The sequence below is a fragment of the Homalodisca vitripennis genome, chromosome 7 (assembly GCF_021130785.1).
Source record: "Homalodisca vitripennis isolate AUS2020 chromosome 7, UT_GWSS_2.1, whole genome shotgun sequence".
Taxonomy (NCBI): Eukaryota; Metazoa; Arthropoda; class Insecta; order Hemiptera; family Cicadellidae; genus Homalodisca; species Homalodisca vitripennis.
The window spans coordinates 58,442,369-58,458,875 of NC_060213.1; the positions used below are offsets into that span (position 1 = coordinate 58,442,369).

Genomic DNA, 16,507 nt, shown 5'->3' on the forward strand with positions numbered 1-16,507 from the left:
AATATACAGATTGGCTCTCTCTGAAACCAGCTTACATATGCTGGATCTAAATTCTTCAGTATTATTCCAAATGAACTATAAGGAATATGGATGCAGGAAGCAGAAGAAAATCCTGAAATCGAGATTTGAGGAAAGACCCTTCTACTCAGTGCCGGAATTCCTGACTGGGAGACAACTCACAAGATATACAAATGTGGAATGTATTGGTACATAGCAACTGAACCATGAAACAATTGTGGACATAAACTTGAATATACTTGTTTTGCTTTGTTTTATTTTTGTTAAATTTGACACTGTACTGATCGAGACAAACAATATACATCACACAATAGAAGGATTTACAACTAAAAGCAGGAGATTCAGCACTATCTACGCATTGCCCACAGGACAGATATCACCACACAATAATTCTGCTACACAATGTTCATACGGATACAAGGTTTACTCTCTTCCAAAGTAAAGGGTTGTATTATGAAGAGCCTGAATACAGGTTTCACTTCACAAATGGACTACGGCCAGCTGTTTTCTACAAAAAGCTATTTAAAACCCTTCAACTGTGCTTAACAAAAAAAATAGCAACATTAGCAGGTTTTTATAAAATATTTATTAATAGTTTTATGCAAATAGGTTTTTGAAACATTGCTTAAAATACAACCACATTTAAAATAGAACTATACTATGACTTGCTTCATTTACCTATATATAATGCTCACCAAGGCTTGTGCCATATAACTCACTTCAACCCTTTGCATTATGGCTGTCATAATATGAATGTCTAATAAATTACCATAAAAAAAACTCTACCTAAAAAGTGAATGACTCATTTAAAACTACTGAAACACTTAGAATATTCAAATCACATTTGATTTTATATTTGGAACACATTTAGAAGGAATGAGAATCAAGCACTTTGTAGTTATTGTAAGATGACATGTCTTAATTTTCCTTTTTCATTGTTGTCACTTTTGATTGCTTCTTCGCGATGAACACTAATGAGCATATCCTCCTTAAGACAAAGAGAAGGATGATAATGGTGGCTACAACAGCCAAGACAGCTGCCAGGACATCCAGGAGAGCCAGCTGGTACCAGGACAGTTGTGTGGCAGCAGATCTCAGGTGATGAGCTCCTCCATGCCTCAGCACATACTCCACCCAGAACACTGCTGAGTCAGCCGGGGACATTGGTCTGTCCCGGAATATGCGAGATAGTCGCTGAGCATTCTCTTTGTACCTGGAACAAAGTGTAAGGATATATTATTCAAACCACTACTACACACCAAAATTATTTCCATATCAACACCAGTAGGATCATGCTTTTATTAACAAGTGAGCTATGTGATAACTTATGAAGGAATTATGGTAATTTATGAAGCCCCTGTGGAATATTTATGGGATGTTTAAAAGACTACATGGTTATAATTAAATGACAACCATAAGAAGTAAGGATGTTATAAACTCAGTAAAAAGGCATGAGAAACAACTGTATTAGTTATCTTTGAAAAGTAAAGAATAAGCTTAGACCACATGTTCAATACCATAACTTAATGGTAGTAAAATATAAGTATACAGTTATGAATATTACATACTGTGAAAGTTACCAGTCAAGATATTAAATACAATTTTGCAACTCAATTTTTTAAGACTCAGAATGAACATTTATTAAAAAAATAATAGAAAAATATAAACACATCTTAAAAAAAGCCTAAGTTTATATTTATTTCATCTCAATAAGTGTAAGGAACAGAGTTTTTCCCCAAACACATTCCACATAATGATGTATTCCTCTCCCCTCATATGAAATGAAATTTCAGCACACATTAAAACTTTTTTTATAAAAATCTCTTTACCTATGTAAACACCTATAAACAAACTCTTGAACAGTAAACTTATTTTAATGATATTTGAGAGTAAACATAAATTAAGGAGCGTGTTGAAAATTTTTACTCTGTTAACCTTTCATCTCACTGATTTTTTTTACATTGCTAACCATTTCACCATTTCGCTTTCACCAGCATTTAGTGTTAATTTAGACTAATTAGATGCTTCTCCCAAAGAAGTCTTGACCTTGCACACAAAATTTCTCTTCAACCAAGAGTCTTGAGTCTTATTTTACTAAGAAACATTTGTCAGAAAGCGTTAAGGAGAAACCAAGATAGACATTAATATCATTTTGTTTTAAATTTAATTGGTATTACTTTAACATCTTTAAACTCAGAAAGATAAAAACAAGTCAGAATTACATTCTAGATGTCTTTGGTATTTATATATATAAAATAAATTAATATTTTGAAATATTTGTTAATTAACATTTAATTCGAACTATTAATTGGGGTGCTGAGAAACATAGTGGTGTTATGTCAGTCTAATGATATTTTTTCAGGACACATAGTTCTGCGTTCGAAGCTATTAAAAATTCAGTAATTTAAGTATACTTTTTCCAGTAAACTTTTAGCATCAGAAATACTTTATATTTATTATAGATAAGAAGTTTGCAAGTATAGTCTAGAAAAAATCACCTCTTATGAGGTTTTTATTTTTAACTAACTGACTATACACCACTATGTTTCAAAGTGTATTCACTGTTTGTAAATAAAACAATTATTATATTAATAGTAAAATACTTTTATTTCCAAAAAACACATAACAGATTAAAATAAAACTTTCAGAAAATTCTTTTCATGTCAGTCTACTGTTTTTATCCACTCAGTATCATACTTTTCAACTCTCTTCTTCCTCCACTTCATCAGCATCCACTTCATCTTCTTCGCTAGGGTTTTGAGGGCCCACGTCTTCAACATCCTGGGAGCCTGTGATACCTCTGAAGAAGTTGTGGTGTACAGGTGGAATGTATTTAAGGAGAAACAACAAACATATCCCTTTTCTTTAAATAATTTATAACACGTGGCCCATTGTACAGTTTTTCTTGATTAATAGCTCCCAAGTCAAGAGGGCTTCCTGTTCTTATTGGCTTAACATTGATAACATTAAATGGAATGTTCTCATTCAAAGTGTACTTGTGTAAGATAGAATAGGGTTTACCCTTTTCGTATCTAAACCATTGTACTTTCAACCAGTTTACTGGTTCACCGTCCATATCCATTTTTGCGTTTAATGGTTGCCTTTTCAAGACCATGAACACTCAAGAAATCTTCTTCATGCATCTTAACTAGCATAAATTTGTTTTGCTTTCTTGATGACTTAATCACATTATACCAATCATCAGGTGTGTAAATAATTTTGTTACAAGCTGCTTTTTCTATTAAACCAAATTCAGAGTCATTGGGGGAGGTAGGAATGACCTGAAATCATAAATTTTGGTCTATGATCTCTACACTCGTTCCTTGAGTTAGTTTCAACAATGACAAAGAAATCTTCATATTTATATTCTATCCTGTACATGTGTCGCTATATACAATCACATGTTTGTGGAGGTTCTGCTTAATGTGCTTTACTAGACAGGAAGAAATTTCTTGCGAACCTCTAGACACAATGGTCTCATCCCATACATACATATACCCCACAATTTTTTGCTACATCATGTACTCTTAAATAATAGCAGTACAAGTTTCTCCTGTAATATGCTTCACTGACGGTTAGTACTGGACATGGAAGTGATTTCTGTAAATCTTCCGTTATAGTGTATACATTATCATTTTGTTTTGCCAATTCACCATCAGCCTTCAAAGAATCACGAGCTTTATCTGCTTTTGCCAGATGCAATATGTGGTCTCTTTCCAATTGAGCCTTTTTATCAGAATCACTTTCCACGTTGATTAACTGTTTTTGTATTTATCACAATTTTTGCAAGTGTCCTTGTGAGGATGAAATTGCAAATTGAAGTTATTATTAAAAATATAGCGGTTAAACGTGTTCTTTTACAGGGTCCAGTTGTTTTTCACTACAAAATTCTTTATAAAGATTATAATTGACAAAGATAAGATTAACTTTTATTTATTTACCAAACATTTAAGTTTTATTACTAATATCATTATCCAAATAAAACCTAACCTAACTTTTTTTACAATATCTACTGCTATTATTATTATTTTATTGCTATATTAAATTAACTCACCTGATGAGCTAGCTTCCTCTTCTTTTAGGAAGGAACATAATCCTTATCGTTATCACTATCATCGCTAACATTCAGCAAATCTAATAATTCTTTGTTATTATTCATCTTATTTGACTAAACAATCTTTACTCACAACAACAAAATTAATCAGCTGTTAAAACATAGTGGGTGTAAGTCAAACTTACTTCACTATGTTTCTAAACAGTTTCCAATATTTGTTAAATACTACCAGTAGGTGCTGTCACCTAGTAGCAATTATAGGAGTTATGACTTGATTCACTATGATCCTAAATAATATAGTACATTTTTGAAACAGAATATGTCATGAACTCAAATGGGACAAAATCTTGACTTACACCACTATGTTTCTCAGCACCCCAATTATTGTAATATTTGCTAGTACAAATATTTATTAGTAAATTCTTGATTAATTCACAAATGGCTGAGTGGTATTTTTGACATCCAATTACTATATGACCATCATTGTTCCTTCCCAGCTTACTTTGGATTGTTCAAGACAGTATTAATAGCAGTGTAGATAGTTTCTTCTGACAAGGTGTTGAATGTAAGTTTAACTCCAATGCCACGGTGTTCTGCAAATTTGATGTTGTACGGCTGGTCCGCAAAGATTGGAATACCAACAGTTGGTACTCCTGCATGGATGGCTTCCTGTTGTCCAAATAGTCCCCCATGTGTTATGAATAGTACACAGTTAGGGTGAGCTGAAACAATTGTGACATTATAATAGTTCATTAAAAAAAGTATTAATGAAAGTTGCATGAACAGTATACAGCATGATCAACTCAAGTTGGCCACCATTAGGATCTCAGAAAGTATAAATTTTACAGTAAACTTTAAATTGGGTATGTTAACTTATTTTTCATTCTTATTAAAATTACGTAGTTAAAATTTTAAAATTCGGTCACCTTTTTTCCAAAATTGTGGTCAACTTTGAGATTTCTTATGGGAATCCTATTTTTCTGACAGATTGGGGTTTAACACGCAATTCTAAACTTTTTAATTCTGATATACTTAACTTAACCTGCTGTTATGGACATGTTCCATAACACGTTAGCACGAGCCATAAACGACTTGCACAGAGGGGTGCACTCATGTATTTATGAAGCTGCCTAATTTCAAAATTAATCATAAATATTTACTTTTAATAGTAATTTTAATGATTTTTGTGTAAAATAAAGTATCTGTGTAATTGCAACAGGTTTCTAACATTTCATTGAAAAAATTGCACTTTGAGTTAAATTGTTTTATTTACAAATGGTAAAGCATGTAACAGTTATTAACAGTTAAAAAAATAGTTTCTGAAACTTCTAGCGCTCCTAGTGGCTAAACAGTTAACCTTTTAAACTCGCACTAATTTTAAAATGTGAGTACTCGCACAAGGAAGTTACTTTAGGTTAGAGGAAAAATACTTTAAACTGCTTTAACATTACTTTGTTGTCTGCATAAGTTGTTAATCAAACTATTGTATTAATATAATACTTCTATAAGTAGAATTTGTATTCATAACATTGTGTAAAATGTGTCTCATTGACTCATTGAATATTTTTATATTAAGTTTTAATAAAAGGAGAGAATTTTGAAGTGCTAATAAAACCAAAATATTTAAAAAATAAAATTACAAATATATACACAAACATGCTTTTTAAATATTTTATCCAAAAAAGAGTAAAACTAAACATCTATACAAACATAAATAAACGTTATTTTACTTTTGACAAATACTAACTTGTACATATTGAATTAGACCTGATTTTAGGGAACAACGGATAACAATTTGAAATAGAGATAATAATAGAACTAACTATGACATTAAACACATAGTAAATAGAAGACATCTTGTTCTTCTTTTTTGCCATCAATGTTTCTGCTGTCTTCTCCTTCATCATAAAATAATAACTGCCTACTAAATGTTCCAGTCAGTCGTTGAATTGCAGCAATCTCATCTCTTTCAACACTGGCACACAGCCTTGCTATATGATCATTGTCAATGTTCATTTTATCAAGTCTAATAAAACACTGAATGAACATTAAAAAAGAAAAGAAAATTACATGAACTTGCACATTTGTAATTTGCACGACATGGGCATTCGCACACAAAAACTCTGTGTTTCACGCCACGTAAAAATTCGCACACAGACCTACCTCCAAGGTGCCTACAGTTTCTGAAGGTGCCGCAAATAGTACTGCCAAGCTAACACAAAGCGGCGTAATGGAATGAAGGTGAAAAATTTTATTGTAGAAAAGAGGCTCAAGAAGTAACTAGAAGATTAGCTCAGCCGACCTTAGGCTTCTTGGAAAAATTAAGGAATTAATTTAGACCTGGAGGTAACTTCCGTGATGTGAGTTCTGGAAGGTTAATGTATCAAAATAACACCAAGAATAACAATTCTTAGAATTGCATGTTAAACCCGAATCTGTCAGAAAAAATGAGGATTTTCATAGTTTCCAATGTGACTAATTTAAAGTTTGTTGTAAAATTAATACTTTTTGAGATCCCAATGTTGGCCACCTTGATTTCATCACTCTGTATACTCTCAAGTCTACTAAAATGGCAATTTCCTACATTTTACTTTAGCATTACCATTTTTAGTTTGTTGATTGCCTGTGTATATTTGTTTCCTAGCTTTAATTCTAGAAACAGTTTTTTTTAATCAAAATAATATGTATTTCGGAGAACAAACAGAGCTTTCAGATATTTTTTCCTATTTTTAGTTCTTTCCTGACAATGGAATTATGGTTCCATGTAACCAAAATTTATCTGTTTTTGAAACTGTTATCTATATATATATATATATATATATATATATATATATATATATATATATATATATCTGGATTTACAACCAAACTTACTTTTCCTAACATTTAAATGAAAGAAAAATACCAGGTTTTAAATATTTTATTCTTTAATCATGTAGCTCATGATGCCAAAGAGCAGAAAATATCATAACCTTAAAATATAAAAAGTGATCTATCAGGTTTCAAAACTAGATGACTCAATTAAATAGTGTAACAAAATACCATAAGTTACCATACATGGTAAAAAGGAAACAACACAAATTGGCTGATCTTTCACAGTATTATTTCTTATGATTTAGTATTTTTATAGTAAAATTAATTTATGAATAATATTTGCAAACTCAGCTTTTGAGACAAAAAAGTGACATGCTAACTGCATCAGAGACAAATTATTCACAGGTATTGAAATAAGTTCACAAAATATAATGACGTTGGTTACTCTAATACCAATAAATAACTACTTATTTATTCTATATATTTATATACAAAAGTTGTACTAACTTTGGTCTATACAGGTCACATCTTACCTAAGACCCCTGGTTGAGGAACCCATTTTATAAGCTTCACATTGTCAGATAGGCCAGGTATGGTGTCAAGATTAATCCTCCACAGAACTTTCTGTTTCAGTTTATTGAACACATTCACAAACATTTGCAACTGGTCACTTGGCATACGATGAATAGGCACTAAGGTTCCCAAACTGAAGTAAATCACCCCATCTTTAGCCGCTCCATCCATAAATTTTTGGATGTCCTGAAAAAAGAGACAGCTTTAGAGGTATAAATTTTATTCTAAGATTAAAAAGGAAGCAGAAAGACAATCACCTGAGGAAGAGGTGCTCTGTCAGCTTCGATCACGATTCCTCCGACAGGTACGATATTAGGAGTGTAAGGTTTAGAATACTCCACGGTAGGATGAGTGTTGATGAGGTACAGCGAGACATTGCTAACCATGTCAGCTACAGGGGGAGCATCCAGCTTGTAGTTCTCTTTCAGTACATTGTCTTGTAATGGTAGATGGTGATTGTAGTATATAAAGAGGGTCGTCAAAATGGAGATGAAATTTAAGAATCTGTCAACAAAAGACATTTGATCTGTTGCTACAACTGAGCTGATATCAGGAATGGAAGCAATAGACAAGGCGTTTCCTGCATCTCTGTTAATGCCGCTCCAGGAAGAGAATGTATGCAGTGTTTACAGTCGGCGCTCTGAATCTGTGCCCAAAAACCAACATGGATTCTTGTCCAAGTGCAGATTCTGTGATAACAAGATCAAATTTCTCATCAGAACCGATTAGTCTTTTTAAGTTTTCATGTTGAAAAGCTTCCTCACATACTTTTCTCGAAACATTCCAAACATTTATAAATCCTAAACCAAGAACTGGCACGTCTTTGGATATCTCCAAGAATTCTTCAAAACTCCATTCCTCTGTAACAAGAACAATCACTTGTAATGATATCCACTTTCAATATCTTCTAAAGATTTGTTGTTGAGAGCATTTAATTTTTTGTTTTAAGTACGACTAATATGGGTAACTTAAATCAATCCTCTGTTTAATATTCTATACAAGTAGAGTATGAGACTGAGATGTTAATAAAAACTGATACTTCTTAGAATAAGGGAGAGGCTCTTGCAGTTCTTCTAAGATGTGACAAAGCTTCCCTTACAGCTTGAACACTGTATATTAAAGTTGACTACTTGCACTTAACAGCAAGGGTAACTGATTTAATATTCCTTCACTGGAAAATCTCAGGGTTCACCCTAGTGAACTAAGTTAAGTTGATACTAATACTTTGCACTTTTTTTTTAAGTTTTGATATGTATTATAAAGGTCTATTTATTTGATTCAATTCAAACTCATTTATTCACAAATTATATACAATGTGTACAATGAATAGCATCAACGTCAATATCGACTTTACAATACAACCGTGTTATATATGCTTATATAAATTATAGACAATTAGTTTTTTTTTATTTTCAAATATAGTGATATAGTTCAAATAAAATAAAATAATTCATTAACATTCATCACACTTTCGTACTTGAAATAGGCATTGTCATATATTAAAATTATAAAATATAAAAGCTCAATTATACAACACATTGTCATAAATTAAAGTGATAAAATTGAAAGTACAATTATGTAATAATCATATAAGAGCTTTGCATGAGATAAGTTAATATACGAGGGGTATTAGAAAAGTAAGGTTCCCATGATTTTTTCAAATAGACAGCTCTATATTTCTACTTAGTGTTATACATCAATTTAAAACTTAAAAGTTAAGCTATTTTTCCACATAATCACCGTTTCTGTCCAAACACTTTTGTAGACGATGCTCCAACTTTTCTATCCCCATGTTGTAGAATTCTGCCGCCAATCCTTTGAGGAATCGAGTAACCTCTTCCTTGACTTCATCATCGGTACTGAAGCGTTGGCCACCCTATTGTTCCTTTAATTTTGGGAATAAGTGATAATCACTTGGGGCTAGGTCTGGGCTGTAGGGGGGATGGGGCACAACAGTCCAGCCAATATTTGTCAGCAGTTCTTGAGTTTGACGTGAGACATGAGGTCGAGCGTTGTCATGGAGAAGCCTCACATCACTGGACAATTTTCCTCTGCGGCGGTTCTGGATCGCGCGTCTCAGTTTTCTTACTGTGTCGCAATATCTGTCAGAGTTTACTGTGGTTCCTGTGAATGGTGATTCTCCGATCTTCAAGCAATATTGTCTCAACTTTTTGAACAACTCCATCTGAAACTGAAGGCCGTCCACTTCGGTTTTCATCGTGAATTTCCATGCGGCCTTCACTGAATTCTCTACACCATTTCTGCACGTGTTAAACAGATATGCAGTTTTCCCCATAAACTTTGATTAACTGACGATGAATTTCAACAGGTGAAATCTATTTTGCATTTAAAAAACGTATCACAACACAAATTTCGCATCTGGCGGTAACAACGATAGGGAGCTCCATCTTCGAAAGCAGCTAGGCCGGCACTGTTGGACGTAACGAGGCGAGAGTGGTATGGATATAGAGAGGGACCTTATTTTTCTAATACCCCTCGTAGAATCAATTCAGAACAGTAAATCTATTTCACTGTTGAGAAATTAAGCAATTGTATAAAATGGATTGCTTAACATCCAATTCAACAGCTTAATTTTAAACAAAGAAGGAGATACTGTCTGGGCAGATTATTTATCTTGTTAACAAAGTTTATACAGTTTACCTTATGAGATAAACAAATTTTAGCTATATATGCGGAGGAATATTGAGCTTATTCTTTATATAATATTCATGTATTTCTTGTCTGATGGTGAATAAGTGTAGGTTAGTTAGATTTTGATACATAAAAAATATAAAGATTGTTAACTCTGTTAATATCTTTAAGTGAACAAATAATGGTCAGCAATGATTCAAAGGATCTGTTTTACAAATAGTCCTTATGACCCTATTTTGAACCAACAAAATATCTGTAACAGATGTTGCATAACCTCAGACAATCAGTCTATAATAAATATAAAATTGAAAAAACCAAAATATGCTGTTCTTAAATATTCTTCGGTAACAATGTCTCTAAACTTGAGGTAACTAATCCTAGAAATCTTAAAGCACAGGTTCTTAATGTGATGAGACCAATATAGCTTTCAATCAAATTCCAAGCAACTTTACTGATTCAAAGTTCAAATGCAAATGTGTCTCTTCATGGTTGAAACACATCTACAATTATGGTGAAAACTTTCTTGAACGACTTGTAATACCTAAAGAACAAATAATACCACTAAGTTAAACTACTTCTATAAATGAATAAATAAATTTATATTTAAATCATAAATCTGTCACTCACTGATAAAACCATCAAGGAATGTATGGACCTCGACGTGGGTGTAGTTAGGAAGAGGTTTACTAGGAGGGAAGGGGCTATATTCAACAATGTGATGTCCTCTCTGAGACAAGGCTTTCAAGATGGCTGACAAGAAGAAGAAGTGACTCCTGACAGGAAATGGTAGCACAGCCAGTATCCTTGCCCCAAGACCATAGCCCAGTGCTTGGAGAAGCACAACTGACAGCAAAAGTGAAACTTTCATGACCTAATAAAAAAACTACTATTAATTATCTTTAAAAAAAGATGGAGTTACAAATTATATTGGTCCCTCTTAATATTTTGCCTAAACAAATTGTTTATTTTAACATATTGTCTAAAAATGAATTTTCTGAATGTAGTACTAGTTAGTTGATTGCAAGATCAATTTTCAATAGTTATTTCTTTTAATTTTATGAAGGTTTTCATATATATGTTAATTTAATCAATGAGTCCACCTGACAATACTGGACGATGAAGAAAAGCTCATTCTTTTGGGAATTTTTAAAATATTATGGGTTGTGGCGTGATGGCCCAACTTATACAGTGGAAACAATTTGGGAGATTTGAATATTCATAATTATTTTTGATCTGAAATCTTGTAATTCAATACACAATCATTAATATATTTATATATAAATCTTCTTTTAAACAACATTTTTATTCCTCAACATGACAAAAGCAAACTGTTAATGTTCCCAGGAGGCTTCACATCTGGCTGGATTATACCTGCCAATGAAACTCGCACTGTGTGCAGCAAGACCTAATGTTTCCGATGTAAACTATATCTGTACAATCCTGTCCTGTAATGGATATCCAGAATCAACAAATCTCTGCAAATGTTGAGGTAAAACGTTGATCTTTAGGTTTGGTGTGCTGAATAGGATCAGTGGCGTAGCGAAGGGGGGGGGGGGGTCCAGGGGGTCCGGCCCCCCCCGAAATTTTAAGACATATTAAAAAATAAAGCATGGAGCAGGAGAAAAAGGAGAGTTAACATTTACTCTTGTCTACAAACATTAAATTGATTTATTTAATTGATTAAAGTGACCGTTGTTAAAAAATATAATTGTCCTTTCGTTTAAATCATAAAGTATCAAACGATACTTTTGGGCTCGGCCTTTCGGATAGTGTAGTGTAATCACGGTATTGCTATTAGAGCGCGGTCACGTGACGTCGCAAAGCAACCTAAATTATAACACGGCGAACATTCGACCTCCAGCGCTCGTTTGTGTCAACAACTCCTGAAACAACATGAGTGACATCTTCAAGAAGATGGGACAGCGTGCCTTTGGAAGTGCAGCCAGCTAAGAGGGCCTAGATCTCCCACCTGCCGGCTCGGCGCCTAAGAAGGTCGCTGCTCCAGCAAAGGGCCTTTTTTAAAGGCCACAACGTCACCACTGCTACTGTGACATCTGACCAACCTACGGCTTCGGTTTCTACGCCCAGGATACCCTTGCTGTTCCTGGGACAGTGTTCCGGACTGGCCTACCCACGCCAAGAAGTTGGAGGAGTTGGCGCGGGACGGCCTGACGACAACATTCCGCGGTGCTCACTATCGCTTGAAAGTGACCACCGTGGAGGACTTTCAGGGCATTCAGCGGTACTTATGTTCCAAGAAGCTGCCCTTCTACACTCTCAACCTTGGGCGTGAAAGATCGCTTAAGGTTGTGATCACCGGACTGTCCGACAAAAAACCCCGATTATGTGGAGCTCTTCGATGTCTTACTGACGAGGGCTTCGTCGTCGACCGATGTTGCACGACATCGGACAGCCAGGGGACCTACCAGGAGCTGGCTGATCACGCTGACCAGGGACAGTGAGCGAGAGAAACCCTGACACCAAGAGGGCTTGCCAAATCTACAACGTGACAAGCCTGCTCTCCATGTCAGGGTCTCAGTCACTGTCTACAAGAAGCCGGTCGGCCCGCCGCAGTGCTACCGGTGCCAAGGTTTTGGCCACGGCTCCGGCAACTGCGAGAGGCCGAGAAAATGCGTCTGCTGCGGGGAAAATATCTGAAGATAAACTGCCCCAAAGTCTCGGCGGAGAAGAGTCACTGCTGCAATTGTGGCGGCGATTCACAACGCCAACTATCGTGGGTTGTCCAGCCTACAAGGAGGCCAGAGCGCAGCTGTCCCAGTTTACGCCGCAAGTCCCGGCCAACCAAACCAGCGGCGAGGCGATCAACGGCCCAGCCGCCCAAGCGACCAGCGCGGGACGAGTCACTAGCGGACTCCGGTATCGGAGAGTGAAGCTGAGGACGACATACGCAGAAAAAGAAGCGCCGGAGGAAACCCCGGAACCCAGCCAACCGACTTCCTCGCCCGCCGGCATCTGTGGCTGACCTTCCGGTCACACAGAGGCCCAGGGCGACTCACAGGCAGAAACTAGAGTGGCCACATACACCAGCCCACTCCGCCGCAAACAAACGGAGGCGCCAGCAGCTAATGCAGCAGCAGAAGCAGCCGCTCCCGCCCAGCGCAGCCTACAAGCCGCCTTGAAATAGCTGCGCAGCTGACCGTCCTCCCCCGGCTCTTCAATGAAGCAGTGGCCCTCAGTGGCACACCGACCAGCTGCTAGACTGCTGCAGGAGCAAATTGTTCCAGTTTGACAGGCAAGTCATTCAGCTCAACTGCTCAGACACTGCCCACAGACCAGGAGGAGCGACCTCCAGAGGCTATCCTAGCGATCCGACTTGGACTTGGACAGTTTAAATAAAGCGACCACTTCGTTCAAATTCGTCCCTCGCGGACGTAAAATGGCTGCTTATAATTAAGTCACGACGTTTGATTTTAGTGTCATTAAACTGTAGACGTGTATATAATTATCAAAAAAATATAAACAATCACTTTCGGTCGGAAAATACACTTTAAAAGCTCTACTGATAAGAATGTTCCGACTACTTTTGGATTTCACTGCGACTGAGGTATTATTTCATTTCCTTAGTATATTCCGATCGGAAGTGATTATTTTTGTTTTTTTTTCTCGATAACTTTATATTTATTAGTCGGCGTTGAATTAATACCTAAAATCAATGTCCTAACAAAATTATAAATACCACTTTTATCTCAACCACTCAACCAATGAAATCCAAAATCGTCAAAAACTTGAATCTGTAGAGAGGTTTTTCTTTGGTGTTTACCGACCGGAAGTGATTTTTTGTCGATAATTATATAGGTAGTCGAGTACAGTTTTAATGATAACAAAAAAAAATCGTCGTCCTAACTCAATCAAAAACACCATGTTTACCTCAATAACTGAAGTCTGAATTAGTTGAAGTTCTAATCATTAGAGTTTTTCAGGTGTATTTTTTTTATTCCGACCGAAATGATTTTTTGGATTTTTTTTCCGATAATTATATATTCGTCTACAGTGTAATGATACAAAAAATCGTCATTATAACTCATTCATAAATAACCTTAATCAGTGAAAATCCAAAGTAACCGAAACTTCTAATCAGTAGAGTTTTTCCGGTGCATTTTTCCGACCGTTAGTTTGATCTGTACCCGAGCAACGTTCGAAAATTGCTCTCCTTTTCTAAAGGGTTTCGGCCGTCAGTGGCCCAATGTCCCACCAGGGGTATTTCATTTTTCCACAGAATATAGTTGTGTCAATTATACGCTTGAGTGAAGCTCTGTTTTGTTCTTTTTCTTTCTTATCCAGTGAATCCAACATCACTTTGGTGCCTTATACTCGGCCAGAATCGAACTTCGTAAAGTTTCTGTAGCTATACAAGAAAATTTGTGGTACTAGAGTTGCTGTGAGAGTTAAATTTGCCTATTACATCTTTCCTTTTTCTATAAGGGCATAGTTACTAAAGCCCATATTTTTGGTATTTACCTTTTACAGTGAACTCATTGGCAAATAACACACAAAACGTCCCCCGGATCTCCCGGTTTCGGACCCCCCCCGAACGAAATTTCTGGCTACGCTACTGAATAGGATGATATTTTAGTTGGTGGTGCTCCCTTAGTGTTGAAGGATATTGCAAGCTAAATATGAGAGAGAGCCTTCCCCCTGCCTGCTTTGACCGAGAGGTTGGAACATTGCAATCCTCCCCTTCTGCCAAGGTGACATGATAGAGCTACTGCCCACTATTTCTTATCATGGTGGATGTAAAAATGAGATCTTGACCCCCCCCCCCCCCCCCTCCCCCAGAAGCAGCAGAGGTTCTTATAAAACTCATTGAAGTATTGTGTTAAGTTTGGTATGAACCAGTTAGAAATTAAATGCTTAATATCTTATAATAGCTATTCACTGATAAAATTTCAAGTGGCCACCATCTTTAAAATTTAAAAATTTTCACCCAAACCATCTATTAATAACAAATTTTAAACAAATAATCTGTAACTTGTATTATTTTTAAACTATAGAGTAAGATTATCTTCATATTCACATATAAGTATTTTGTTTCTGTATGATAAAAATTTAATTTTGTACTAAAAATACATAATATTAATCAGATTATTACTTAAACCCTTAAAACTATTCAAGTATACTTTTGCCAAATGAATAAATGGGCCTTTTATTGTTTGGATTACTTTAAATACAACATTAAATAAATGTTTTATTGAAGAGGAAGTCAAAGTAGGTGGACTTACTTATACATGATTGAGATAAGGAGCATTGGCACAAGCTTCACCAGACAACTAAATGCACATTTATAGATTGGTGAAATCTCACAAGTGTACCAAGAGGGGAAGGAAGGAATTAGGTAGGGAGAAGCTAAAGTAAATTTAGAAGTAGGCAGCCAGGTAACTTGTTCAAACCTATCAACCCAGCTGATCAAGCCTTAATTATCTATTAGCTGTGAGATACATGGCTGTCTCTCTGCATTTTTTACACCAATCTAATTTAGGTTATAATAAACAAAAACTAAACTGCCGCTTGACATCATCATTCCTAAAAAAAGCCTAATCCATGTGTACTACAATAATTACACTATAAAATCTGTACACTCGTGTGTACAAAAATATTAAAAATTGATATTTTTAATTAATGTGGTTTGTATCAGTATAGTATTTGATTTGACAATTCATTTTAGTAAAGTGCAATGAGTAAGGTTATGGTTGAAAAACCTTACCTGTACTGAAAACAGCTACCGAACACAGAACACACTCTCACAAAGTAGTTAAAAATCTCCAATATAATTCCCAAGGTGTCAACACATTGAAGACTGATCTATTCTCTCTTCCCCACTCCCCTCCACTCTCTTTTCTGTCAAGTATCCTTCTTATCAAATAACACACATTAAACATTTTGGGAACAAAACAGATAAAGCTGAATTAAAACTCAAATAAAATCATACTTTTTTAACAATTTGTACATAAATAGACATAAAAACAATGACAACTAATCAATGAAATTTTAGAGATCATCAAAAGAATACAAAACCTTTTCAATAAGGTATGGTTTTAATTCTTTCTTAAATGTAAAATCATTATTTACATATGTCAAATATGTTGTGACAATCTATTACAAAACTGTATACCTGCAATCAGTGGTTTTTTTTATTGTAAATTGATATTTGGAGCTACCAATTGGTTACGATTTCTTGTTAAGTGATTATGATAGGAGCCAAGTTTTAATAATCTATCATTGGTTTCCCTTACTACCACAATGGTTTCCATAATATATATGCCATAATTATTGTCATAACACCTAAACTAGAATAGAGATCTGTTATGCTGCCTTGTTGTTTTGGACATGAAATGATTAGAATAGCTCTCTTATGCAATAAGAGAATATTTTGCAGAT

The 16,507-nt window shown here is 35.1% G+C and overlaps 1 protein-coding gene across 4 annotated transcripts; it reads right to left on the minus strand.

Annotated features, from left to right (window-relative positions):
- Positions 1-584: 584 nt before the first annotated feature.
- LOC124365858 (UDP-glycosyltransferase UGT5-like) lies at positions 585-16,017 on the minus strand. 4 transcript variants are annotated; one of them, XM_046821941.1, is made up of 6 exons: positions 15,834-16,017; positions 10,739-10,982; positions 7,717-8,319; positions 7,420-7,645; positions 4,575-4,794; positions 585-1,231 (listed from the first exon to the last, which is right to left on the minus strand). In XM_046821941.1, exons 3-6 carry the CDS (start codon positions 7,978-7,980, stop codon positions 937-939), a joined length of 1,005 nt encoding a protein of 334 aa, XP_046677897.1. In that variant the 5' UTR covers positions 7,981-8,319; positions 10,739-10,982; positions 15,834-16,017; the 3' UTR covers positions 585-936. The 4 variants fall into 4 exon arrangements, with proteins under 4 accessions (XP_046677897.1, XP_046677898.1, XP_046677900.1 ...); XM_046821942.1 differs by lacking the exon at positions 15,834-16,017 and adding an exon at positions 15,352-15,564; XM_046821944.1 differs by lacking the exon at positions 7,717-8,319 and having other exon boundaries at positions 15,834-16,014.
- Positions 16,018-16,507: the final 490 nt, after the last annotated feature.

Bases quoted from the DNA above. Each gene is read 5' to 3' on its own strand.
- LOC124365858 (XM_046821941.1), bottom strand. From the start codon at position 7,980: ATGTCTTTTGTTGACAGATTCTTAAATTTCATCTCCATTTTGACGACC. The intron at 7,646-7,716 runs GTGATTGTCTTT...CTCTTTTTTCAG, and splicing joins ACAGAGCACCTCTTCCTCAG to GACATCCAAAAATTTATGGA. The intron at 4,795-7,419 runs GTAAGATGTGAC...CAATTGTTTCAG, and splicing joins TCCTCAACCAGGGGTCTTAG to CTCACCCTAACTGTGTACTA.